This window comes from Onychomys torridus, chromosome 15 (assembly GCF_903995425.1).
Source record: "Onychomys torridus chromosome 15, mOncTor1.1, whole genome shotgun sequence".
NCBI lineage: Eukaryota > Metazoa > Chordata > Mammalia > Rodentia > Cricetidae > Onychomys > Onychomys torridus.
Window position 1 is genome coordinate 66,652,611 of NC_050457.1, and position 26,022 is coordinate 66,678,632.

The 26,022-nt window shown below is 39.7% G+C and overlaps 1 protein-coding gene across 1 annotated transcript in view; it reads left to right on the top strand.

Annotated features, from left to right (window-relative positions):
• Positions 1-24,681, top strand: part of Dnah5 (dynein axonemal heavy chain 5) — a 232,159-nt gene extending 207,478 nt beyond the window's left edge. Inside the window, 8 exon segments of the mRNA XM_036206930.1 lie at positions 863-1,082; positions 2,822-3,027; positions 3,616-3,819; positions 5,757-5,972; positions 7,492-7,704; positions 12,871-13,023; positions 13,437-13,668; positions 22,980-24,681. Of these exon segments, the coding sequence (XP_036062823.1) occupies positions 863-1,082; positions 2,822-3,027; positions 3,616-3,819; positions 5,757-5,972; positions 7,492-7,704; positions 12,871-13,023; positions 13,437-13,668; positions 22,980-23,131 (1,596 nt within the window). The 3' untranslated portion in view covers positions 23,132-24,681.
• Positions 24,682-26,022: the final 1,341 nt, after the last annotated feature.

The following is a 26,022-nucleotide window of genomic DNA, read 5'->3' on the forward strand; positions in this document are numbered from 1 at the left end:
ATGTGAAAATTAAGACTTGCCATTTTAAGGCTCTGGTTTTTAACGTAGTTAGGTACACAGGAAAGTTTCTTCCATAGTCTAGAAGTATATGTTTGGTTGCCAGTTGAGAACCTGGAAGGGAAAGAAAACTCTTAAAATTCTGAGTGCCAACTTTCTTCCAGTGTTTTCAGTGTGGTTTTCCATGCAAGGTGCTGGTTCCTCAGTCCAGGCCTTGCCTGGTTTGTCTTCTACTGATCCAGCTTCTAATCTTCCCCTAGAGAGGTGTGGACACACTGGGGGCTGTACCTCCTTTTTTATGACTTCCCTCTCCTCTCAGTCCAGGCCAGATACCTTCCTCTTTGATCTTTGTACCATTTTCTTCTCTTCTGCCTCTTTCAGTCTTATACTTTCAGCCACTCTTGGCCACTCCCAGAAGCATCCTGAGTGCAGCTTAGGATTCAGCTTTCTGCAATCTGTTTACATGTCATCAGTATTGTTTAGTCACACTATCTTTGATTTTGGGATCATGCCTTAAAGGCCTTTGATGTAGTTTTAATGGCATTGGGGGAGGGAACTGAGCTCAGCTTTACTTGTAAGTTCTGTTACCTTTTTCTCTGGTTATTGCCATGAATGATCTAAAGGATTGTTATGTCTGTTGGCATAACAGGGTGCTATGGGACAAATGTGTGCAACAATATCCCAAAATCACATTGTGTATCTCAAGTAAGTATTATTGAACTGTTAGAGTTGGCCTAGATTAATTTAAAGTGATTGCTATGCTTCTGTTTTAAATTTTAATGACATAATTTCTGGAGAAAGTTGCATTGAAATCTTCAGGTGAATGGAACTAACCTAATTTCTATCTGCCGCTGGTATTTCTTAGGGTGGATGGGTACTTTTACAGAATTGCCATCTGGGACTTGACTTCCTGGATGAACTAATGGACATCATTACAGACACAGAGACTGTCCATGACACTTTCCGCCTGTGGATTACCACTGAGGTTCACAAGCAGTTCCCTATAACTCTCCTTCAGATGTCCATCAAATTTGCCAATGAGCCACCGCAGGGCCTCCGGGCAGGCCTGAAAAGAACATATGGTGGTAAGTTGGGGAATGCTCCTGAGTCTGCAGGACTTGCACACAAGCTGTTTTCTTAAAGAAATTATAAAAGCAGAATTAGAAGATAGTACTCTTCCTTTGCCTGACAAAGACCCAGCAGCTTGTATTGTACTCCATGGAAAATGATGTGAATCGAGCCTGTGAGTTTCTACTTTCAGTTTTCCTGTCTTTCTAATATTTTTCTACTTAAGCCTGAGCCAGACACCTTTGTTGTTTGTGTCTACTACTCCATTCCTACATTAGTGTAGCAGTACAGCATCTTCTGAAAGGAAGATCTGAGTTAAATGTGTGACCCCATCCATCTGATTAGGGCCATACATCAGAGCATCAGCTACGTTAAGAATCAGACAGTGGTGGAGTATGGACCGTGCAGTAATCCCAGGACTCAGCAGGCTGAGGCAGGAGAATCATAAGATAAATGCCTGCCTGAGTTACACAGTAGATTAAAACACCGAGTGACACAGTAGGATTATGTCTTAAAAAACAGAATGAAAACAGAAGTGAACAACAATAACAATAAAAATCAAAGTATCAACAGACAAGGCCAAGATGACCCTCTTGTCACAACTGGACCTGAGATTATGCTTTTGTCTTCCCTTTCTTTGCCTCTTCCTTCCTACCAGGCCTGGAACTCACGGTCATGTAAGGACCCTGGAGATTGGAGACAGAAACCTTCATCTTGTCTCTGCTTATTGACAGTTATCTTAGTCACATACTTTGTTCACTCAAAAACTTGTCAATTTTCATATGTAAAGTAGGCTCAATAAAAGCTGTCTAGGAGGTAACAGTGGGAGCAGGGGCAGTTTCTGCCTCTTTTTCTGGCTTTTGAAACCCTACTTCTCATACTGGGTCACCTTGTCTAACCTTAGGTGCTTAGTGTTACTGTAGCTTGATGCTCCATGTTTTGTTGACATCCATGGAGTCCTGCCTTTTCCTGAACAGAATCAAAGGCGAAGTAGATTGGGGGGGTGGGGCCAGAGAGGGGAAAGGAGGAAGAGCAGGGAGGAAAGGATGGAGGAAAAATTGTGGCCAGGATGTACAATAAATAAATAAAATAAAAAAAACAACATATCTAGGAGGATACAATTATAATGAAAATACTTAATAATAATAATGTGATTGTATTCCAATTCCATTTAATTCTAAACTACAGATATGCTTAAGGGAATTGTTAATAAGAGTCAAACCTTGCCAATCTATAACATAATATGGTGATAAAATGAAGCTTGAAAGATATAATAATATAAATTGGTATGTATAATATAATTTATTAATGTATAATAATTATTTGGGGCATGTACTTGGACTGAGATGGGCTTTTACATACATTTGTTTAATCAATAAATTAAATTAATGTATGCTCCAAGTATATACCTCAGATATTAATATAGTTATTATTAACTCATTATAATAGTAGTATTCACTTTATAGCAATTTTTCTTTCATCTCTATTTCATCCTCACACTATCTTGCAGGATTTGTAAAACTTGCCTCATGTTAGCCAGCCTTCCCCTGACTTAGGCTTTTAGCAGATGTTTCAAGGAGAAAAAGTCTCCAAACAGTCTAAATTCAAATGATAATTACTATAGGAATGTAATAAAAGTAGTGTAAATAACTAGAACTTAGCATAAATAATTTGCCAGAATGGTTTCTTATATAAGGAATAATAAATGAAAGTGCCTGAGAGATGATGTGTTCTTCCATCTGCCCAACCACAACAGGTGTGAGCCAGGACCTGCTGGATGTGAGTGTGGGGGCCCAGTGGAAACCCTTGCTGTATGCAGTGGCCTTCCTACACTCTACTGTCCAGGAGAGGCGCAAGTTTGGCCCCCTAGGGTGGAATATCCCCTATGAATTTAACCAAGCAGACTTCAATGCCACAGTGCAGTTCATTCAAAACCATCTGGATGATATGGACATCAAGAAGGTACTGCTGAGCCTGCTCTTCATTCCATGACATGTACTGAACACATGTGGCCAGCTTCACACAATGGTCCAGCTTCAGGGGTGAATCTTATGAGGGTTTGATAAGGTTGTAGGGTATTTAAAAGGCATGTCCACTGCCTAAGTATTTTCAAAAAGTAAATGTTTAGAGATTGGGAAACCACTCAGTTGTTAAAAACACATATTGCTCCTGCAGAAGACCCAAGTTCAATTCCTAGCACTTATGTCAGGTGACTCATAACTGCCCACAACTGCAGCTTCAAAAGATTGACACCCTCTTCTGGACTCCTCCAGCACCTGTACTCCCCCACCACATATACATAGGCATAATTGAAAAATAGACATAAATTATTAAAAGTAAACTTTTGAAATATTGACGTGTGAAAACACGAATTTCAGGAGAGCCTATTTGAAGTTACAGATGTGACCTTGGAGTCATTCTTCACATCGGCTCGCTGGATTCTTTTTCTACACTATCTGTATCTTGAAATGATTAAGAATGACTGTGTTGCTGACATTGATGATGGTGAATACAGGAGGGTGCATAATTGTCTGTGGTGAATGCTCCCAGGGTGTGTCCTGGACCACTGTCCGTTACATGATTGGAGAGATTCAGTATGGAGGCAGAGTCACTGATGACTACGATAAGAGGTTGCTGAACACATTTGCAAAGGTTTGGTTCAGTGAAAACATGTTTGGACCAGATTTCACCTTTTACCAAGGATACAACATTCCGAAATGCAGCACAGTGGATGGCTATCTTCAGTACATACAGGTTTGTTTGCTTTAACGCTTTTAGCTATAGAACAAAACTTTGCCGCTCTTGGACCATTATAAAATGTATTGACACTATTCATACTGTTTTGAAAATTAATTGTAAGGACAGCGGAAGCAAAGATTTCTGCTGTGAAGGCTTTCTTTATAGTTTATCACCTCTTGATTATCATGCCTATCTTTGCTCTGAGAAACAAGTTGTATGCAAACCCTTTCTGCATACTCCTGTTCTAATGGCTTGGGGGTGGATTTTCATTGGTGAGATGACAGATTAGGCCAATGTATGGAGAAGTCATGTGGGGTTCTCTGCTCATGAGACTTCAGCTACTACACTTGTAGACCAAGGAATGTTTCAGGACTCAGTCTATTCTACTTTAAACCCAGGTAGTTAGTCCTCGACACTCATCCTTAGCCCAGGCCTAAAGCAGGATATAGATATGACATCCATGAACTTGCCTTGCATGAGCCCTTTGTTCAAGATGGAATTTCTTAACTCTGGCAACATTGACATTTATGACTAGGTCATTCTCTGTTGTGCATTGTAGGATGTCTTGCATGGTCCCTGTCCTCTACCTACTAAATGCCAGTAGTATCCCCTACCTGATTTTAAGATCAATAAATGTTTCCAGGTGTTGCCAAATGATCCTTGGTGGAAAAGCCACCTTTGGCAGAGGAGTACTGCTGTAGGAGAGAGTAATATAGATTTTGATAGGGCAGTCAGGACTATGCAAGGAAAGATTATCTGGTGTTGGAGGTATCTGCATTCCCTTTCTGTGTCCTGAATGCATTAGATAATGATTTAGCAGTTGCTTTGGCCTCTGTCTCAGATTTATCTCAGAGTAAATAATCTAAAGCATAGCACCCCAAAGGGATACATTTATCAGTATATTTATAGGGTTTTGATATATAAATGTAATGAGTTTATCATATATTACCACTTCTACATTTTTATTAATTCAAATCAACAAATAACATTTGCCTTACTGTACTGTGTGTGTCTTTAAATCATTAGCAGTGAATAGAAAAGTGTCTGAGACATTGTAAATTTAAGGATTCCTGTACCAGCATTTCTCATTCCACAATGAAACTGAGGCAGCTCACAGGAAGATGTGTGGAAGGAGTAAAATAAGGCAGAGGAAGGAGGCAGACTAGTAATAAGATAATAAAGTCAAGGGTGAGATCCACATCTAGAAATACGTCAAATTGTAGGTACATTTTCTCTTTCCCAGTGGTTGAGGAGACATCCTGCTTGATTGTTCTGTTTCTGGTTGTATCTCATGCTCTCACTCTGTTTTTCTCTGTTGTGTTCTGACTATTTCTCTTCTCCTAGTCAGCGATTTTCTCCCTAGGAGAGAACAGTTTCCACCCTCAGACTTATTTGAGCCATGCTTCCTAAAACTCTGATTTCCTGCCATTCGTACAATAGCCACGAATTATACAACATTCATATAAAATGATTTTAACTGGACTGTCCACAAAAGCTCCCTTTAAAAAAAAAAAGATTTATTTATTATGTATACAGTATTCTGTCTGCATGTGTCCCTGCAGGCCAGAAGAGGGCACCAGATCTTTTTACAGGTGGTTTTTGAGCCACCATGTGGTTGCTGGGAATTGAATTCAGGACCTCTGGAAGAACAGTCGGTCGGTGCTCTTAACCACTGAGCCATCTCTCCAGCCCCCAAAAGCTCCCTTTTTTTTTTTTTTTTATCTTGCATGTGTATAAGAGGTCTGTGTCTCCAGTTAAATTTTGCTTCAATTTGTTTTGTGTTTCTCAATGTTACAACTTTTCATTTTGGGTCTGTGGAGAAATTATTAGGGTTTGTAGTGGGTCACAAGTGAGGCATAAGTGTTTATCCTAATCGAAACCTTTTTATTTCCTGAATCTATAATTGAATTGATGATCTCAGTGCATGCTTATCTGGGGTTTTTGCTGTTCAGAGCTTGCCTGCCTATGACAGCCCAGAGGTGTTTGGGCTGCACCCCAATGCCGACATTACTTACCAGAGCAAGCTGGCCAAGGATGTGCTGGACATCATCCTGGGCATCCAGCCTAAGGACAGCTCTGGTGGAGGGGATGAGACGCGGGAGGCTGTAGTGGCCCGCCTGGCTGATGATATGCTGGAGAAGCTTCCAGAAGATTACAGCCCTTTTGAAGTGAGTCCATGAAATCCTGGCATCCGCCTCAGATGAGTCTGTTTGTGGGGGAGTGAGGAGGAAGGGAAGTAGGGCAAAATTAAGCTTCTGAAATGAAAGATAACATTCAGGACTAAAGGGGCTTCTTGACAAACTACAAAAGAAAAACCACGAGGAAACTGTACATGAATGTCAATGTTGATTACTTGCTGATATGTGTCTTGCTGGATTAGGGTTACTTTGTAGAGCCTTCCTTAAGGTACTTGCCATTGTTTAAATGAAAGCATTGGGCTATCAGAGTGAAGGACCAGTTAGTTATGTGTATATGCGTATGTGTATATGTGTGTGAGTGTATGTGTACGTGTGTGCAAGTGTGTGTATGTGTGTGCATGTATGTGTGTGACTGTGTGTGAGCATGTATGGGGGTGTATGTGTGTGATTTAATGCAGGACTTCTTCCTTTCAGGGAGGCTGCATCTTCTAGCATCACTGTGCTGTTTTTCATATAACTAACTTTGAAAACTGATTCTTTCGGTATATAAATAGCTTCTAAGCAAGTTACAATCATGGAAGTTAATGTTTTAGCATTTAATGCATTTCTTTGAGAAAATTACTCTGATATGGTTTAGAAATCTTTAATAAAACAAGAAGCGAGTTACTTTCCATAGGGTCTAAGAGGTGACTGTGTGACAAAGCGCCTGGCCACACACAAGTGGCTTTGGCATCCTGTCGTTCCTACTAAGCAGACTATTTTGGCTACCAAAACTGTGCTTGACAAGGGAATAATTTCCCTGAGAGAATCTCTGATCACTCGCTTGGAGAAAATCAATACTGTTACCAGCTTCTGTAAGGTCTCTTTATTACAGTGGTGGAAGAGAGGTCATTGCATCTACTGGAGGTCGAAATATTTATGAAGCAATTAAAATATCTGAAATAGAATAATTCTCTAACAAAACATGGTAACTAGATTTCTGAAGAGACAGTCTTTTGCAGAATTTGTCAGAACCACTCCAGCATAAAATAGTCCAGCCTCACACATTATCAGCTAGATAGAAGATTCTCAACAAATACCCATAAAATGAACAGGTATCTGTGCTTATGAAACAAAACAAAACAAAACCAGAGTGCTTTAAAAATAGAAGTCTAGTTATTTGAGACAACTGGCATGGTGGTTCTGTACATGAATACACTGTCTGCATGTACTCACACATATGTCACATTGGCAGGGAATAAATAATTCCTAGTAAGTTCATTTGATAAAGTGGTTATATACACTTTATAATATAGCTATATACATTTTGCAGGTTCCTTTGAATTAATGGCTCCCTGTTCTTTCTCGCATGCTCTAAAAATTTGTCCTTGTCATATACAAGATACTTGATTTCTTCTATCTGCTTTTTTATTTTGTTGTTGGAAAACTAAAAGCTTATTATTTTTGGCATTGTAAAATGCAGGGCTTATTTCGAAGCCCAGGGCACAATCTTATGCTATTGCAGTAGCTATCTAATTCCTAATGTGCACTTTGAATGTCTCCATGGAAGGTGAAAGAGAGATTGCAGAAGATGGGGCCATTCCAGCCCATGAACATTTTCCTCAGGCAGGAGATTGACAGGATGCAGAGGGTGCTCAACCTCGTCCGCAGCACCCTGACTGAGCTGAAACTGGCTGTGGATGGCACCATTATCATGAGCGAAAATCTGCGAGATGCTCTGGATTGCATGTTTGATGCCAGAATCCCTGCAAGATGGAAAAAGGTAAGTACAATCCTGTTCCTACTTTGTGAGTGGCTATAACCACAGTGGGGACCATCGAAGAGTCACCGACTTAGTTTGGTTCCTAGGCTTAGTGATGCTTAGGGGCCATTCCTCAGTCTGTGCTTCCTTACCAAATTTAATTTTAAAATAAAAAAGGTTTATTTATTTATTTTATGTGGACCGGGTGCCTAAGTCTATAAATGTGGTTCACATACATACAGGTGCCCACAGAGTCACAATAGGGCATCAGATCCCCTTTATATGGAGTTACAGGCAGTTGTAAGTCACCAAATATGGGTTCTAGGAACTGAACCCAGGTCCTCTGCAGGAGCAGGAAGTGCTCTTAATCACTAGACCCTCTCTCCATTTATTTATTTATTATTTTAAAATGTAATTAAGGGGTTGGGAATTTAGCTCAGTGGTAGAGCGCTTGCCTAGCAAACACAAGGCCCTGGGTTCAGTCCTCATCTCTGAAAAAAAAGAAAAGAAAAAAATGTAATTAAAATATAATTACATCATGCCCCTTCATACTCTTCCTTTCTGCTCCTCCCATCCACCCACACCCTAGTTTCTTCTTCTTTTGCATTGTTGTTACATCCGCGTATAAATGAATAACTATATGAATACAATCTGCTGAGTCTGGGCAGTGTTTCCTGCATGTATATGTGTTTGGGGTTGATCACTGGGTATTACATAACCAGTCAGGGCCTCATCTCTCTCTTTTAGCAGTTGTTAATCTCTTGCAGCTCTTCATCTAGGAGTGGGGCCCATGAGATTTCTTCATGAACATTTTGATATCAACTGTTGTGACATTGCGCAGGTCTTGCTTGGGCAGCTGTGTTGTTGAGATTTCATGGATACAGCTTCCTGGTCCTCCATCTCTTCTAGTCTTTCCACTCTCCTCTTCGATGTTCCTGAGCCTTAGATTCAGGGATTGTGTTGTACCAACTGGGGCTGAGCACCCTGTGGTTTGTTGTTCTCTGCATTTTGATTAGTTGTGGCCTTCTATAATGGTCTCCTTTTGCTGCAAAAAGAAACTTCTTTTTGAGGGTAGGATCTATCCTTGTCTGTGAATATAAGGATATTTACAATACAGTTACACTGCTTTAGCAAAGTGGCAACAGTAGCTTTTCCTCCTAGGTCTGTGACCTCCCCTGCTGTAGTGAGCTGGCTAGCTTTATAGTATCAGAAATGATTTTCTTCCTGCTGAGTTGGCTTAAATTCAATTAGGCAGCTGTTGGTAACACCCAAGATGAATGTGCCACTATGTTACCATTCTGGGAATGTTTTTGGTCCAGTCATAATTTTGCTTCATAGGTTTTACACCTGGGTAAGACTCCTGGATGTTCCTCTTCCGTTGATAGGCTTGCACAAGAGTGAGTCCTCAGGGCTGAGTCTCCCAGATCAGTTTCTGATCTATTACTCCAAGTCCTGCATCAAAAGTGCATCATGTCTTCAGCAACAAAGCCTTAACTTTGAGTTCTGGGAGACACTCCAGTACATAGGCATAGCCTATATTGTTTGGGGTGGTATCTCTTGGACTCCTATGACCACCAACCTGAAAGAAGGTTTCTCGTGCATGGTACTAGAGTGTGTGTTAGATATTCCATGACTCTGGGGAGGAGAGTTATCATCTCAAGTGGCATAAATTCTTTAAGCTATAGGTTATGGCTAGAAAATGGAATGAGAAATGGGAATTTTAGGGATGGCATAGACGAGTCTGATTGCTAAGACTAAACATTTGGCTCTTTTCCTACTTGGTTTCAAACAGAAAAGGTCAACACAGTGTTGGAAGATTATAGAGCATTTACTGAAAAGGCTACTGTTAGAGAATATGTATGATATTTGCTGACAAGAGGGTTTCTTAAAAACAGAACCTGAAACTGGCAAGTTTACCCATAAACAGTACTGCAATGGGCAGCTTATCCTCAAGTAGCTACTGAGCAAGCTGTGTGTTGCCTACAGGCACTTCAGTCCTAAACAAAACAGGAAGAGCTGGGCCCCTTAATAGGAATCTATATATTTCATAAAAAAGCTGTTGTTCCATATATGACACACTGAACCATATTTTCACGTATTTTAGGAGATGCTGTTGTATTATCATTTACTAACTTTGGTATGTTTCTCAGAAGTCAATCGGGTCCCTTGTTCCACCAAATTACTCTGTGAGAACCTAGTGGAGACCCTGAGATCTGAACATAGAGACTCCAAAGTTATGATAGCAGAGTGCAGATGAATGGTCAAGGAACACAAGATGTAGGCTTCCTAGCCAGGAGCTGCCCCATGGCTTTTCCATTTATAGGCCATGAATCAATATTTGAGCCATGGACCCAACTTAACTATTTGGGATCCTGCAAAACATAGAAAGCACATGGGCAGTTTGATAACCTATATTTGGAAAAAAATCTCCAGCCAAATAAGTTTCTTTACTTCATTGGTATGAGAGTAAGGGTGTAGAGGTATCCAGAGGATTATATAAGTGGAGCTTTTAGGCAATAGAGAAATTTCTGGAGTGTAGAAAGTGTATTCCTCTCAACAAAAACAGTATTTGATGATGAATGTATCTGGGGCTTGAGTGTGGGAGTAGAGGAATAAAGAAACATGTTCTGGAGTCTTCTTAGAGCTGAGATGATCATTAGTTGAAAGAGCACTATGCTAAATGAATCATTCTTATGCATGCTGATGTTACCTTGCTCGTAAGATTGCATGGTGTGTGGCCAGTGTCATGTAAGTGTTTGTGGTTATTAGCCAGACTGCACCATTACTAATGACTCCCAGCTCTACCACTGCTGCTACCCCACCATCACTTCCACTACCATCTCCACCATATCTGCTTCCATTGCCCCTATTGTGGCCACCACCACAACTACCAGCACCAGCACCACTTCTTCCTCCAGACCTTCGCCACAGTCATCTTCAGCTCTTCTACCTCCACCACTTCGAACACCATCACCACCATTGCTGTGTTGAGTATTTGAGTCACTGAGTGTAAGTGTAAGCCAGCATGACTACCAGGGGATGATCATTAGGTGACAGAATGCAATGTGTAGGCACAAGACTCCAAGGAAGAAAATGCTTCCAAATCGAAGAAGAGCAGATAACAAAAAGGATAAGGGCATTTGTGACAGCCCTTCTTTGGAGGGCTATGGTGTACAAGGAAGACAGAAGGCTATAAAGCCAGCAGTCTGCCCTGTAGGAGGCTGATATCAGTATATAGAAGATGTAGAGGCAGTGCTTAGGGAAGAGGTGTAGGGTCTGGAGGTATCTTCTGTTCACGGCACTAGATGCTAAAGATGGGAGAGCATGATTGTTGAGGATGGGGCCATGCTGAGAATACAGAGGGAGGCATTAGATAGAGGTGAAATGGGCAGAAGGAGGTTTTGGGAGGCTCGCATTCCTTCAACAAAACAGAAAGGTATCTTGACAGGATTAGAACGAGCAGTGTCTGAGGAAAGATTTTTTTTTTTTTTTAGGACAGAGATGTTGTGTCAGTAACTAACAGTGCTTGCTAAACAAGCATGAGGACTTGAGTTCAAAACCCCAGCACTCATGTTAAAATTCACACATGCATGGATCCACATACCTGTAACCTCAACATTGGGGAATGTAGACAGGCAAATCCTAAGAGACTGCAGGCTTCCAGTTCAGTGAGAGAGCCTGTCTCAGACAGTAAAGTGGAAAGTGGAGAGTTATAGAGCAAGACACCTGATGTCCTCTGGTTTCTTAAAGTGTGTAGTGTATGTGGGTACAGGCACACCCACACAATCACATGAGTGCAAAACACACACACACACACACACACACACACACACACACACACACACACACACACACACACACACACACACACACACACACACACACACACACACACACACACACACACACACACAAGGCTTATCAGTGCTGAGCCTCACATACCTTACCCAGATATTGACCAACTAGGACTTCTCGAGTCACATAGCCTAGGAACTCTGAATCAGCATTGACCAGAGACACTTTCCTTCTTTCTCATCTTTCACAAATTCATGCAAAGGCCTGAACACTTCCCATTTGAACTCCCATTCTTACTGCCGACAGATGGAGAATCTTCCAAGTCACTGGCCTTGCCAATTTATTCCCTCTAAGCCATCTCCCTCAGCCCTGCCAGCCCCTGAGAGGCGCTGGAACAGAACAAGAGGTTTTGCAGGTGGCAGACTCTCATTTAAGAGCTCCTTTACTCTGAGGCCAAATGTGATTTTTAGCACATTTTTTATCTGACATACCTATAAAGGTAGGCTAGAATGAGCTACCTAATTCTTAAGTTATGATCATTTTATACAGTTTTCTTCCATTAATGTTACTATCAGTCTGTAGAATTACAGAAGCTCTTGAAATATAGGCAAATTAATTGTAATGACATTTAAAATTCAAGTGGGATACCTACCCAAGTTGATTACGACATTCATTCCTACTGAAAATGTTGCAATTACAGTGAAATGTTATAACCTATGATTTGCAGATTCTTCCCCACGGTGCTGCTCCTGTTGCATTAATGACATCCATGCCCGTTGTCATAAAGGAAATTACTCAAGTGAATTTGGGGAGAAAGTTAGGAGCAACATGGACAAATAAATTGCGGATGGTAAAGGGAGCTAGGTTTCCCTTTCTGCTCCTTAACGAGATACACACTCAAAAGCACAACTGATGTTTACTTCATTAAAATAGGCAGAGAATGTCTTCTGTGATGTATTGTGCACAGAATGCATTTTAAAGTGTTGACTTATCCTGACGATGCCATGAGCTTATTTATGTAAATAGAAATCTTGTCTTTATACAGTATCTATTGAAATTGTAGCGTAATCATGATTGATAACTATGCCTGTTAAATTCCATTCTGTAGATGGTCTTGATTCTTCATAGCAGAATTAGTGATGACTGTTCTCACAGGTAGAAGGTGATTGTAGTGACATGCTTCTCAGCTCTGCGAATTTACATCATTAACTTATGTTCACATCATTAACGCGAGGCAGAAAGAATAATCTGAGAAGTTTACAGGTCAGAGCTCCAGGGAAATTCAAGACTGACGGGACAGTTGCCTGCTTGTTTCCCCAGTGAGCACAGTTAGTTTACATGGCTGAATCAAACCTACATTGAAGGGTTGTTTTTATAATGAATGTGTTTCAGGCATCATGGGTTTCAAGTACCCTGGGCTTCTGGTTTACTGAACTCTTAGAAAGAAACTGCCAGTTCACCTCCTGGATTTTCAATGGTCGACCCCACTGCTTTTGGATGACTGGCTTTTTTAACCCCCAGGGGTTTTTAACTGCGATGAGACAGGTAATGACTTCGGCTCATTGTGTTGCTGTAATTTCCCTCTGCAACCTCCTCTTCTTTCCTTATAGCTTTAAAGAACATAATAAGACAGAGAGTGACTACCTCTGTTTGGTACTAGCAGTTACCTTGTTGTCAGTATAATATAACTGTTTATTCCCAGGCTGATAGCTTGAACTTCAAATATTTATTTTTATTTCTGTGTTGATTTTAATTTTATAGTTCCCCTTTCAAAGTGCAAATGGTTAAATTTCGGAAATGGGCATTTATTTTTTAAATGAGAGAATCTTTTAAATTCTTTAAATACTACCCCAGTTCCTTTGAATGAGGATAACTTGAACAACTTGATCATAGTTTTGCTTCTCTGAAGAAGACAAACTTCTAATTGTTACCTGTATCTTTTTTGTTGAATTGAATAGGAAATAACTCGGGCCAACAAAGGCTGGGCTCTGGACAATATGGTTCTTTGCAATGAAGTCACCAAACTGATGAAGGATGATGTTTCTGCCCCTCCCACAGAAGGGGTCTATGTCTATGGCTTATATCTTGAGGGTGCTGGCTGGGACAAAAGGAACATGAGACTCATTGAATCCAAGCCCAAAGTGCTTTTTGAGTTGATGCCTGTCATAAGGATTTATGCAGAAAACAACAGTAAGTTGCCTTATACCTTCAGAGAGGGTTGGTATTATAGCCTTGACTGACATTATAAACACATAGTCTCATGACTTTACTAGCAAGTAATAGGGATTTTACTGTTTTATCAACCAGCTCCATATTCATGCCCATGTTAAATGAATATCTACTAATCTCCAGACCTTTTTTTGAATGCTGTTATAGAGATAATAGTCTGTTCTTGTCTGCCTGGTAAAGCAGATAACATACAGAGAAATACTGATAGGACCTCCATAGATATAGTTTCACAGATGAGATCAGAAAGAAATATATGGGGAGAAGAAGTATGAGATAACTATGGGACCAAGAGGCCAGGAACCAAGCACCAGGAGCTGTTGGCGCTGGCCTGGTGTTGAAGAATAGACAGGAAGAGGGAGTTGAGACAAGTAATATGATTTTGTTTTTTTGTACACAGGGCTTACCAAGAGGAGTGCCTATACTAGTTTGTGGGTTTGAGTCAGGTTGTAAAATATCGACGGAATCTGGGGCTATTTAGGCTAATTGTGTAGCTTAAAGGAAAAAATGGTGGGTTCCTATTTTATCCAATGGATATAATATTGTTTCGATGAAGCACACATTTTTTTTTCTGCATTGTTGAAGTTCTATTTCTGAAATCTAAAAACACATCAAGTGTTTCCCACTGCTGGCTTCACATTTTCTAGAGGCTTTTGTTGCATCGATGCAGCTGTCTTCCAGCTAACTTCTCTACAATTTTCTCCAGGGAAAAGTTCATTTGGTAGCATGTGCTATAAACTCTAGACATAGCCATGATAGTGGGTCCCTAGAAAGAAGTGATTTAATGATATAAGCACAAATTATGAACCAGGTCTTGATGGTAAGGAAAAACAGCCCATTGACCAAGACCAGTACAAACTAATATTAAAATATAATTAGAAAAATATTGTGATAGAGATGTGTTCAGAATGTTTAGGTAACCTAGAGGGAAAACAGCTCTGCCCCTGAGCTTGGATTAGTTAGACTGATTCTGATGTGGACAAGAATGAGTATGGCTGGGAGTTTGAGAAAGACTTTTCTTGGTAGAGGGAAATAGCCTGAGTTCATCTAGTCATTCAGTGACTATCTACCTGATTCTTGCCATCTGAAAAATGTCATTCTGCTGCTAAAGCTGCAGTAGCAAAGACCAGACAGGATTCCCATTCTAGTGGAACTCAGTTTCAGTGCTTAGGGGAGATGCAGGAAGCAAATGTTGTCAGGTTTGCTGCTTGTGGATTTGGTGTTTATACTAAAGTTTATTCTTAATATTGATGTCAGTACTTGCAGTCACCTCTAGATGTGCACAGAGAAGCACAATGTTTGAGCTGCCTAATAAACACCTTTGTTCCTGGGTGAGGCTGAACATGGGGATGCTCAGCCTTTTGGTTTGAGCTATTATGCTATAAACAAATGCCATTTTCATGGTCCATTTTCTATTATTCTTCTATATACAATATGTCATATTATATATATATAAATATATCCAATATTACATATCAATATATTTTATAATTATATGTTATCATACATCATCATTTATTATATGTAAGTATATATAATAATGTAAATTATATATAATTTATTTTTCTGTTCAATATGGCTGCCTCCCAGTATAGTACTTAAGGACAACTTACTTTTCTAGGGATAGGAAGTCTCCATAACATATCTTATGGAGAAAATGTACATATTAGACAGACTTCCTTTAGGTACAAGTTATGGTGCTGGTGATAGCGAATGCTAATGAATCAGCAGGATACATTAAAAAAGTGCTATCAAACAGCAAACCACATAAACAAGATTATATATTGATCTGTTGATGACAAATGCGATATGCTCAGAGGTTTGCAGGAAGCTAACCTGTCATCTCCTGTAGGGGTGACAGCTCAGCATTTGTTAACCCGCATTAATGATGGCTCTAAATGATGTGACTATCGAGCATTGACCATAAGTGAATGCACAGGCAGTTCTCAACATCTAAGGAGATCACACATTTGTATTGTTGAGTGTGAAATAACTTAAGAGTTCAGTAAGGAGGGAACACTGGTCTGAGTCTCAGAGACAAAACAAGCCCTGCTGAACTCCAGCAGCACAAGGACGTATGAAGAGGTACGAGGTAGCATTGGCTATATCCTGTATGAGGAACAGAAAGATAGTGGGTGTATGCAGCTAGGGTGGGTGATAAAGGGGTGGGAATGAATCTGTAGGTGTGCATGAGAACCCACAATGCAGTGAGGACACAGTGAACAGGAATTCTGTATGCTGGAGATGACTGACATGGGATCAGGGTGCCAAGGAAGAGGGTACTCAGGTATGAAGGAGGTGGTTGATTTCCAGATTTGAATTTTTTTTTTTTGTGAGTGTCATGACTGTATTTTCCTTATGAAGACCAGTTTTTAAGAGATGGAGAAGAAGAGGTTATGAGAGGGAGGGAAGGAGGGAATCCAGGAAGAGGTAACAGGGTACCTTGGCACATTGCAGGAAAGTACAAGCAGAATTGTTAAGCGTGAGGTGGGAATCTGTAGAGTCAAGACAGAGAGAAGTATGTCCTTAGAATGACAGGTGGAGGAAGTGGGTGGGGGGACAGAGAAGGACTTCATGTTTGGGGGCATCCATGGCATGTGCGTCATGAATGTATTAGTTACTTTATGTTGCTGTACTAATGGACCCCCCCCCAAAAGCGACTTAGGGAAGTGTTTATGTTTCATTTATAGTTCTAGAGATTTGATCACAGTGGGGAGACATGGAAGCAGGAGTGTGATTAGTTAGGAGGCAGATTGTATTTCATCTGCACATGGTAAACAGAGGGGGGACAGGGGAGAGGCAGGAGGAAAAGAGAGGAGGGGAGGAGCTAGTTCATAAAAGCTGAGGCCACCCCCCCAGTGGGATATTTCCTCCAGCAAGATTCTCTCACCTTTCTAAACCACACCATCAACTGGGACCAAGTGTTCAAGTAGATGACCCAGTGAGGACATTCAAATCAGCACAGTGAACCTGGGATGCAGAATCTCTCAAACAGAAGGCACAAGCTCCAGGAGTGCAGGGGAATGAAGTCACAGAGTGGACAGCTGTGGTCCATTTTAGAGAATGATCCCAGAACATGTGGCACCCAACAGTGCTACTGTGTTCCTCCAGGTGGAGTTCTGCCAGGATTGAGAGAGAAACAGGACCACAGCTGTGCTACAACCCCATCGTATTTCAGTTTATGTCACCTTTGTGGAGCAATGCAACCTGTCAATAATGTACCTGTGATTAGAGAGGGGTGAGAAGATAGAAGACATAGGATCCCACACATTCTTGCTTTTCTTGAATTAAAATCAAGGCCAGTGGGATCATAGAACAATCTCTTGCAGAGGCCAAGAGGGAAAGGAAGAGCAGTACCAGGGGGGTTTCAGCATCTTTATATTTTCAGGTACAGGAAAGCCCAGCTCTCCACTGTTCACTCTTGAACTCTGGTTTAACATCCGGTCAGCTGGAGAGTTTGGAGTGATCATGGAGATCTCAGTGAAAATACATTTCCCTTTGACTAGAAAGGCTAGGTGATGATGATGATGATAATGATGATGATGATGATGATGATGATGATGATGAGAAGGAGGAGGAGGAGGAGGAAGTGGAGGTCAATTCAAGAGATAAAGTCTGTATACATCTTTTAAAAAGCATTATATGGAGGAACTGCTATACATTCGGTACAGTTGTTCCTTAATGTTTAACACTAACCGTAGCAATAGTGACAACATTAAAAGAATACCTTCAGTTTTCATTTTAAATTGTGGTATGTACCAAAGACCCCCAGAACTTTCTAGAAACATCTCCTTTCTCTGCAATTACTCAGCAGTTCATTGTTCTTACCTGTTCTTCATCCCTTCTTTAGCAGGATGGCATAAGTGCTTGTAAACAGCAGAGCTGGGATGTCACCATTGGTTTGTCTGGCTTCCGAACTGGACTCCTTTTGTTCTAGAAGTTTCTTCTAAAGTTTAATGTGGGATTAAAAAGATAGAACAATTGCGTATTTCTGGTATTTAGATGTACAACAAAGGAAGGAGGTTGTTCAAGCAGAAGATGGAGGTGAACATGGGTTGGAAAAGAGAACTTGAATCTGTTGAGATCATTTTATAGGTGGGTGGATTCTTTGGTGGATTCTTCCAGAGTTTTCTAGACAGACTTTAGCTGGAGAGTTCCTGTCCAAGGAGCTGCAAATTTTTTCGGTCAAGAACTAGTACTGAAGGGTTGAAGGAAATGGCACCTGTGAAGGGAGGAGCTGAACTCCAGGAGAGGAAGGTGAAGGCTCTCAGCAACCTGCTCGGCACATGTGTTGCTTGGGATTTTGTGGCTGAAGCTAGAAGAGTCATTATGACTGGAAGGGCCAAGACAAGATCCAGCCGAGACTTTGTGATGGTTGGTTTTGGTGTTGTCAGTGTGAAAGCCTGGGGCAGGAGTCATTTTATAAAAATATTAGTGAAGTATTATTTTTGCCCAAAATATATTTTTTGAAAGCTTGTGTCATCGTATCATCATATCTAGTCAATGTGTTGTGAAGACGTGTTCCTCATAAAAAGAAAGAGCTGCCCTTCCTACAGTGAGTTAAGTGCTATTTTTCTTTCCTTGTGACTAAACTGTAAAAGTCCACAACAATTTGACATTGAACATCTCAGCATGGTCATAATGCAGCAATAATTTCATAATGCAAGCAATTCCTTGTTATTTAATAACAGATTTTTACAGGAAAACCGTGACAAACCCTGCTGGGCATTAGTCTGTTCTGAGAGTCATTAGCAGCAGGTAAGGGGCAGGGAGATAAAACAAGCAAAGGGAAAAGGGATTAGTTTCAAGGTACTGAAAAATAAACATAAAATTCAGTTTGTTATTCTTTCTTTGCTTTAGTAGATGTAGGTGGAAACCTGTTTTGCTTTATGGTTGAAGAAACTTGTATTTGCTAATGGAAACCCTAATGCTCCTCTTGTTGCTTTCGTGCTGAACATTTCATTTCATCTCATTCTGATAACCAAATAACAATTCTAATTGAGATACGGAAACATGGCATCGTTAATGACCGAAGGACACTCCAAGTGTAGCACTTTAATATTAGAATTCTCAGCTAATAGCTTTTACATTAATATGGAAGGTAATTTATCACTTTAAAATAAAGTTGTTATTGAAGCGCAGAAACAAGATTGATTCATTTATTTTCAAAAGGAAGATATCTGGATATTTGTTTTAACATTGAAGTACGTGAATGGCATAATCTTAAATTTAACTGTTCATGATTCTCATGAGGACATTACAGAGAAACACTAAAGTTTTATAGGATTCTCCAAATTGGGAAAACTAGATACACAAATCAGATTCTCTATTCTCAAGGGAAGCTGTGGTGAGGGAAATACAGGAGACAATGTGCTGCTTTGTGGAATTACTTACATGGGCAGAATGTTGCATCTAAACCAACTTCAAGGCTGTAGCTAAAAAGAGCTGGAGGGGACACAAGGGTTGGAACATTTGGGGGATTAAGGTGAGACTCTTTTGAACACTCAGTGTTCAGGATTTCCTAAGCTTATGAGGTTGTTTCCTGCCAGATAAATGTGTTCTCTCACAGTATACCTTGACCCACTCACATCCAAGACTGTGTGAGATGGGTATGGGTATTGGTGTGAGATGGGGAAAGCCACATAAGGTGATTGGAGACCACCTCCTGATTCGTGGGCCTCACAGTGGTTAATCCACTTCTAACTTATAAACACAGAACTCTGTCAAGGAAATGAGGAGCATCTGTTTGGGGAATTTTTCTTAGTGCAAGGTAAAACTGTTGTAAGTACATCTATGTGTGTGTGCATGCATGGGTATGCATGAATGTACATGCACATGCATGTGTGTGTGTGTGTGTGTGTGTGTATGTGTGTGTGTGTACATACATATGTGTGCCTGCATGTATGTGCATGTATGAATGTTGATGCATGTGCGCATGTGTGTGTATACCTGTGTGAACATGAGAATATGTGTATATGTATGCATGTGTATGCATGCATGTGTGTTGAAGGGATGCAAATGACACAATGTAGGCATGTGTGACATCCAGAGTACTATACTAAAATGGGCATTCATGTAATTTTCTTATTTAAACTTCACAACAAATCTATAAAATGTTATTTTCTCCCTTTACAGATGGGGAAATTGAAGTTTCAAGTTCCTAGTTTTGCCAATGACTATGGCTTCCCAGCAGCAGTACTGGGTGTGATGCGTGCAAACCCTGATAACGTGGCTGTAGAATATGCCACATGTTGAACTAGGGTGTCAGATTTTCTCCACTTCATTGTCACATCTTCCTGCAAAGACCCAAGGCACCCATGCATGGCTCATGCTAAGTGTGGCAAAGATTAGGAGCCTAGTGGGCTGTGGGTCCTGCTGGCCAGCTTTGATTCTCAGCTTGTCACTAAGTCTTGACAACCTTGGAGACATATTTATTTCACTTCCTTATATTTGAGCTTTCTAATCTGTAATGTGAGTAAAGGACCTGACTTAACGACAGTACCCACAACAGAGCTGTTGCAATAACCAAACTGACAATGTTGAGCACTTATAAGACATAACATGAAATAATTTTCTAGTATTACTATCATTACCATTTTAAATCACAGGTTTTTATGTGATTTAAAAAAATGAGGGAAGAAATGACATTTATGGAGTAAAATGCTTAGTAATCTAAATATTAGCAACAGAGAGGTCAAATAAAAGAATGGCTTAAAGATTCTGAACTTGGTTACTTTGGATATTTGCAGTAACGTATGCAGTGTGTATAATGAATGTATGGGATAGATACGGATGTTAAGTGGCTAGAAAACAGAATCTCTCCAAGGCATTTTATTAAAATATCTAGGATCCTAAAGTGTGGAGTCTGCCAGTTTTCATGTCCCCATCTGTTTTCTGGAACCCTAAGGCTCGAAACATATGTAGCTAAGTTGTTCTCACTGAACATTCGTCTTCAAAGTTACTTGTCTAAGCAGGGGATTGGGCACACACAATCTGTTTTTGTGGTAGCATTTTCACCGTGAAATTATATTTTGGGTGACTTCTAATCCTGTTTCAGATGTAGGGTACATGCTGTGACTTGGCGTGCATGCCTTCAGTTAAGAAGCAATTAAAAATAAATAAAATTGGATAAACATTTCAGAGAATTGTTTTTCTTTGCTTACTAAAAATGACTCTATTATTTTATAATCCCATTTTTTGGAATTAAAATCCAAGTAGTCACATACTATACAAGGTATAATTATTATAATTATCATCAGACTCAGAGGTGAAACTCTAATGGCTTTCTTTAAGGTTTATAAAATGGCTGTTAATCAAATTTACAAAAGGAATAATTAGTTGTGTATTTTGTAGATGGGTATAGGTCCTAGAATTAAAGTATTTAAACATATCTGTTAGTATAGTTAATTTTCTGTGATTCATTCATTGTCAGACATTCACTTGATCAGAACTTTACACACACGTGTGCATTCATGCTCATGTGCTCACACACTCGTACACACATACACACACACACACACACACACACACACACACACAGACATGGCATTCTACATATCTGCCCAATTACTGCAGTTAGCATTATCCTAATAGTAACTGAAGAATTTGAGAATTAGATATTATATTACTTTTGACTATTTGTAATAATGACTTTCATGAAATTAAGTCCATGAAGGGCTTTTAAACACTATAACACAAATGACTTTGTTGTTCTGCACAAAGTTGTCAGCCTTGACACCACATACGCTTTTGGTGTGGATAACTCCATCACAGGGTCTTATTCTAAGAATTATAGGATGTTGCAGTATCCCAGCATCTACTCACTAGATACTAAGCAGTTATGATAACCCTAAATGTCTTGTTTGCCCACTAAGGGTAGGATCACCTCTGGTTCTGAGTCATTACTTCAGAATACTTATATTGTATTGAGACATACATAAAATATAATAAAATATTAATAACCCTTCAAGGTAATTTATGGTGGATATTTAAAAACAGCTAGATGAAGTTTCTATTGTGTTAAATAATGGGATTTTAACTTTTGCTAGTACCTTGCTTTTGTAGTTTGTGAGGGAGGTGATAACTATTTCAGTGCCAGCCTCATTAAATTAACGCATTAAGTCAAGTTGCATGCTTAATGACACGTGGTAACCTCTCAGTAGTCACATGGGGTTGTGCATAATGCTCCATGTGCCTTCCAGAGCAGTACAGGGATTGGAGTGGGTGAAAACCTTTGTTTGCAAAGGATTTACAGTCTAAAAGAGTACACAGAAGAACATGCTACTTGCCGAGGTGGAGGTTAGACAGACATGAAGACAAACTGCTGTGGGCAGAGTGGATTTTTAAAAAAAAGCTAACACAGCTTCAATTCCCAGGCTGCTCCCAGGTCTAATTAGTATTTGTAAATTTCACACTTTTCTTTAAAGAGGGCTGGCATAACTTGTGTAAATTTAGTGCTCCTCAGACTTGGGGTGTCCAAGGCTGGATGGAGAACAAGAGAGCCTGTGGATGATTTATGGAGGACTTTTAAAGGATTTATGTATGTACTAGGACTTCATATGTACTGGTTGTTTTTGGAAGTAACATTTAGCACTGTACTCTAAAGAAGGGAGAATTGAATCTCTCAGACTGTGCTGTTTCTTTGTTTCCCAATTCTCTCTGGGGAGAATTGAATCTCACGGCCATGGCTGTCTTTCCATTTCCCAGCTATTTTTAGTCCTTTGCTTATAAAGGAAATTCACAACACTTTGCTTGGCTGGAGGTATTCCATCTCCTGTAATTTAAATATGATGAAAACTACAGTGTAGAAGGTTGAAAAAAGGTTGTAGATAACTGATAATGATAAAGTAAATGCTATGCAATGTGATTAAAAGTGAATGGATCCTTGTGCCAAACACAAGGCATGATGGTGAAGGAAGAGGAAGTAGGTGCCCAATACTTGAGTAGTTGAGGTCAAGAGGAAGGAGTGGAAAGGAATACCAGATTCATATGTGGAGAGAAAGGGAAAGAATGTGAGTGGAAGTTGTTGTCAAGGTCATGGATGAGAGACTAATAAGGCCAACATGAGGCTGACTGACTGTCTTGCTGTAGCTGACATGATAGTATCCGCCATATGCAGGGATCCTACCATCTCAAAAGGTGGTTCTTCATTCTATTAACCTTGTCCATCTTTGGAATGACTTCCAGAATATAGAAGCTTGGCTCTATGCTCTGAAATGCATAAATTCACTTAGAAATTAATCAAATTCCTTTCTGCTATGAATTGTGTTTTGTAGCTGCAAGAGATTCCCGGTTGTACTCTTGCCCCATCTACAAGAAGCCAGTTCGAACAGACTTGAACTACATTGCTGCTGTGGACCTCAAGACAGCCCAGGCCCCCGAACACTGGGTTCTCCGTGGGGTTGCCCTTCTCTGTGATGTCAAGTAACAGAAATGCATAGTCTAAATTATTTTAATCTTTATTTCTCTGTCACGGCTGGACATGCATAAATCAGGCTGTGTCTAATTAATGAGGTGACACTGCCCTGCATACTTCCTTAGATGCTTAATTGTATTTTCTTGTCTTGTCATTGGCAATCGACCCTTGCTCTTGTTTTGAAAAATACTTATTGATTTAAAAGCGTCATTAACAACCTCCTAATGAATTGTGGGCATCAAATCTCCAATCATGTATTTTCTTCTTCTTTCCATCTGAAGTTTATGTTAAGCTATTTCCTCTAAGGAATTACTGGTCTGTTAATGTGGTTCTGGTAGCAACCAGGTTCCCTACGGTAACATGGGAAGCTTGTGACAATTTTGTTTCTATTGCCTTTTGCCTTTTGGCCAGGTCAGGAGACTTGTTTCCTAGGCTTCAAGCAGATAATTAAAAGATCTTTTTATAAAATAATATGAAATAGAAGATTGATTCAGATTGCAAATAGACAGCTCAGGTGAGCCTGGAGTGCAAACACATAGAGAAATGCTCAATCTCATTTATAATTAGTAACGAGGTACTGATTGATGTTTACCCAAAAAGTGTGGTGTCCATACTGCTGATATGCTCATGGATTGTTAGAACAATGTAAATTGATCCAAAATTTCTGTAAAATAAGTTAAACAGAGAAGCATAAAAACATTTAAACACTTTGATTCTTAGTGCTCTATACCAAGGGGTTAAACCAGCTGAAGGCAAATTTTATATATAAAGTTGTATTTAATAAAGGAAATAAATGGACCTGCTCCAAATGTTCAGCAGTAAAGCTATGCTAACAATAACAGGAGAGACTGAACAGCTGTGAAATGCAGTATTGGAGAGCTCATGAGAAGAAAATGTCAAGCATAGTAAAAAACGAAAGACACACTTACAAACTATGATCTCATGATTACAGCTACGGAATGAGTTTGAATGTGGACAAAAAATTAGATAACAACACAGAAAACTAAAACCAGGTGTGATGGCATAATAAATATAGCAGTACTTTTAAAAATGTAACGCTTAGAAGAAGAATATTGGAGGGTTAGAGCCCTAAAATGTATGTGGGGAATCCAGAGTGGCTTTTATTAATTAGGAAAAATGTTCTCCAAGGAACTCTTCATTTATTTTTGCTTTAAGTTCTGGCTGTTAATGACCTTCTGCTTCACCTATTGTGTATTGATTAAGAAACTTGATCAGGATTATACTTCGAATTGTAGTTTAGCTCTAGGTCTGATTAACTGCAGTCTCTTCTGAGGAGATGGGTTTCCTGTGTGTGTAGTGGGTGCAGAAAGTGTCTGTTCCCTACCAGGTGCAGATCTGTGATCAGCACCATTATTTTCCGCTCATTATACTGTGTAGTCTGTGTGACTCCCACTGATAGTGGGTGATATTACTTCTGTTTGAACAGCTTCTTTTGTGTGGATTCATAGATCAGCTGATGCTGGAGAATTGTGACTTACTGATTTTATTTTTAAGAACAGATAATAAAAATTAGAATGTGATACAAGTTAATAAAAGAATTAGTAAATGGCAAAATTGTTTATTATTTTCTGAAAGAGGATGATTGCTATTAAGTACCTGGAAAAATAGTTTCAAAACTGTATTTTAATCAAATTTGAAATTTTGTAACTCATATAATTTTATGATACAAGCTGTTAGTTTGGATGTGTAAGTTCCAGAGACCCAAAAGAGAAAAGGACACTATACAATTATAAAATGTTTGAAATGAACACAATATAGTCCTGAAGTCAGTATGAGCGTGACTAATCTGTTTCCATCCCATCTCTTCCCACTAATGGGAAAGTGCTCAGCAGTCTGAATCAGATATCTGAGGGAGAACCACATGGTTGAGTCTACTGACAGCTTAGGATGTAGTATGAAGTACTTCATGGGACCAGCATTGTCGCAGAGTGATAGAGCCATCTTTTTCATCTGTATCATTACTGAGTTTTTAAAAATGTATTTATTTCATAGGGCATATGTGTGAGGCCCTCTGCTTTTCTGGTGATACAATGGGCCTAAGTGGTATAAATGCTGAAAACAAGCAATTTTTAGGCATCTCAATTTTAGAGCGGATAGCATGACATATGTGGGATGTATAGAAAGTGACGCCAAGATTATGAGTTAAGGACTATGAAGGAAAACACTGGATGCCAAACATACAAATAGCAAAGGTTGGCAGAATTCACATTATGTCATGGATCAGTAAGTTTTGTGTTGCTGGTTTGAACTCAATGTCTTAGGTATGCTAGGCAAGTGATCTTCATTGAGTTGCAACCTCATACTCTTAACATTTGTTTTTTACTAAGTGTATAGAACATAACTGAAGTACTCCTGTAAACTGGACAACGGCTGTGTGCTTTTGCCTGTCTGATGTGCAAATCTACCCCACCCACTGAGGTATAGGGGATATTGATGAAAAGTAAATCAATCCAGAATTAGGAAGAGCATGTCCCCATTATGTGACAAAGGAGAGTTACGTGTTCTTAAACATCATCTACACCCTGGATGCTATTTGCCTCAAGTGACATTTTTTTTTCAGAGACAGGGTTTCTCTGTGTAGCTTTGCACCTTTCCTGGAACTCACTTTGTAGATCAGGCTGGCCTCGAACTCACAGAGATCTGCTTGCCTCTGCCTCCCGAGTGCTGGGATTAAAGGTGTGTGCCACCAATGCCTGGCTTCAAGTGACATTTTATCATTGGGCCATGTGGTGGTTTGAATAAGAATGGCCCCCATAGACTCGTATATAAATACTTGTTCCCCAGGTGCTAGAACTGTTTTCTGAAAGAGGATGATTGCTATTAAGTACCTGGAAAAATAGTTTCAAAACTGTATTTTAATCAAATTTGAAATTTTGTAACTC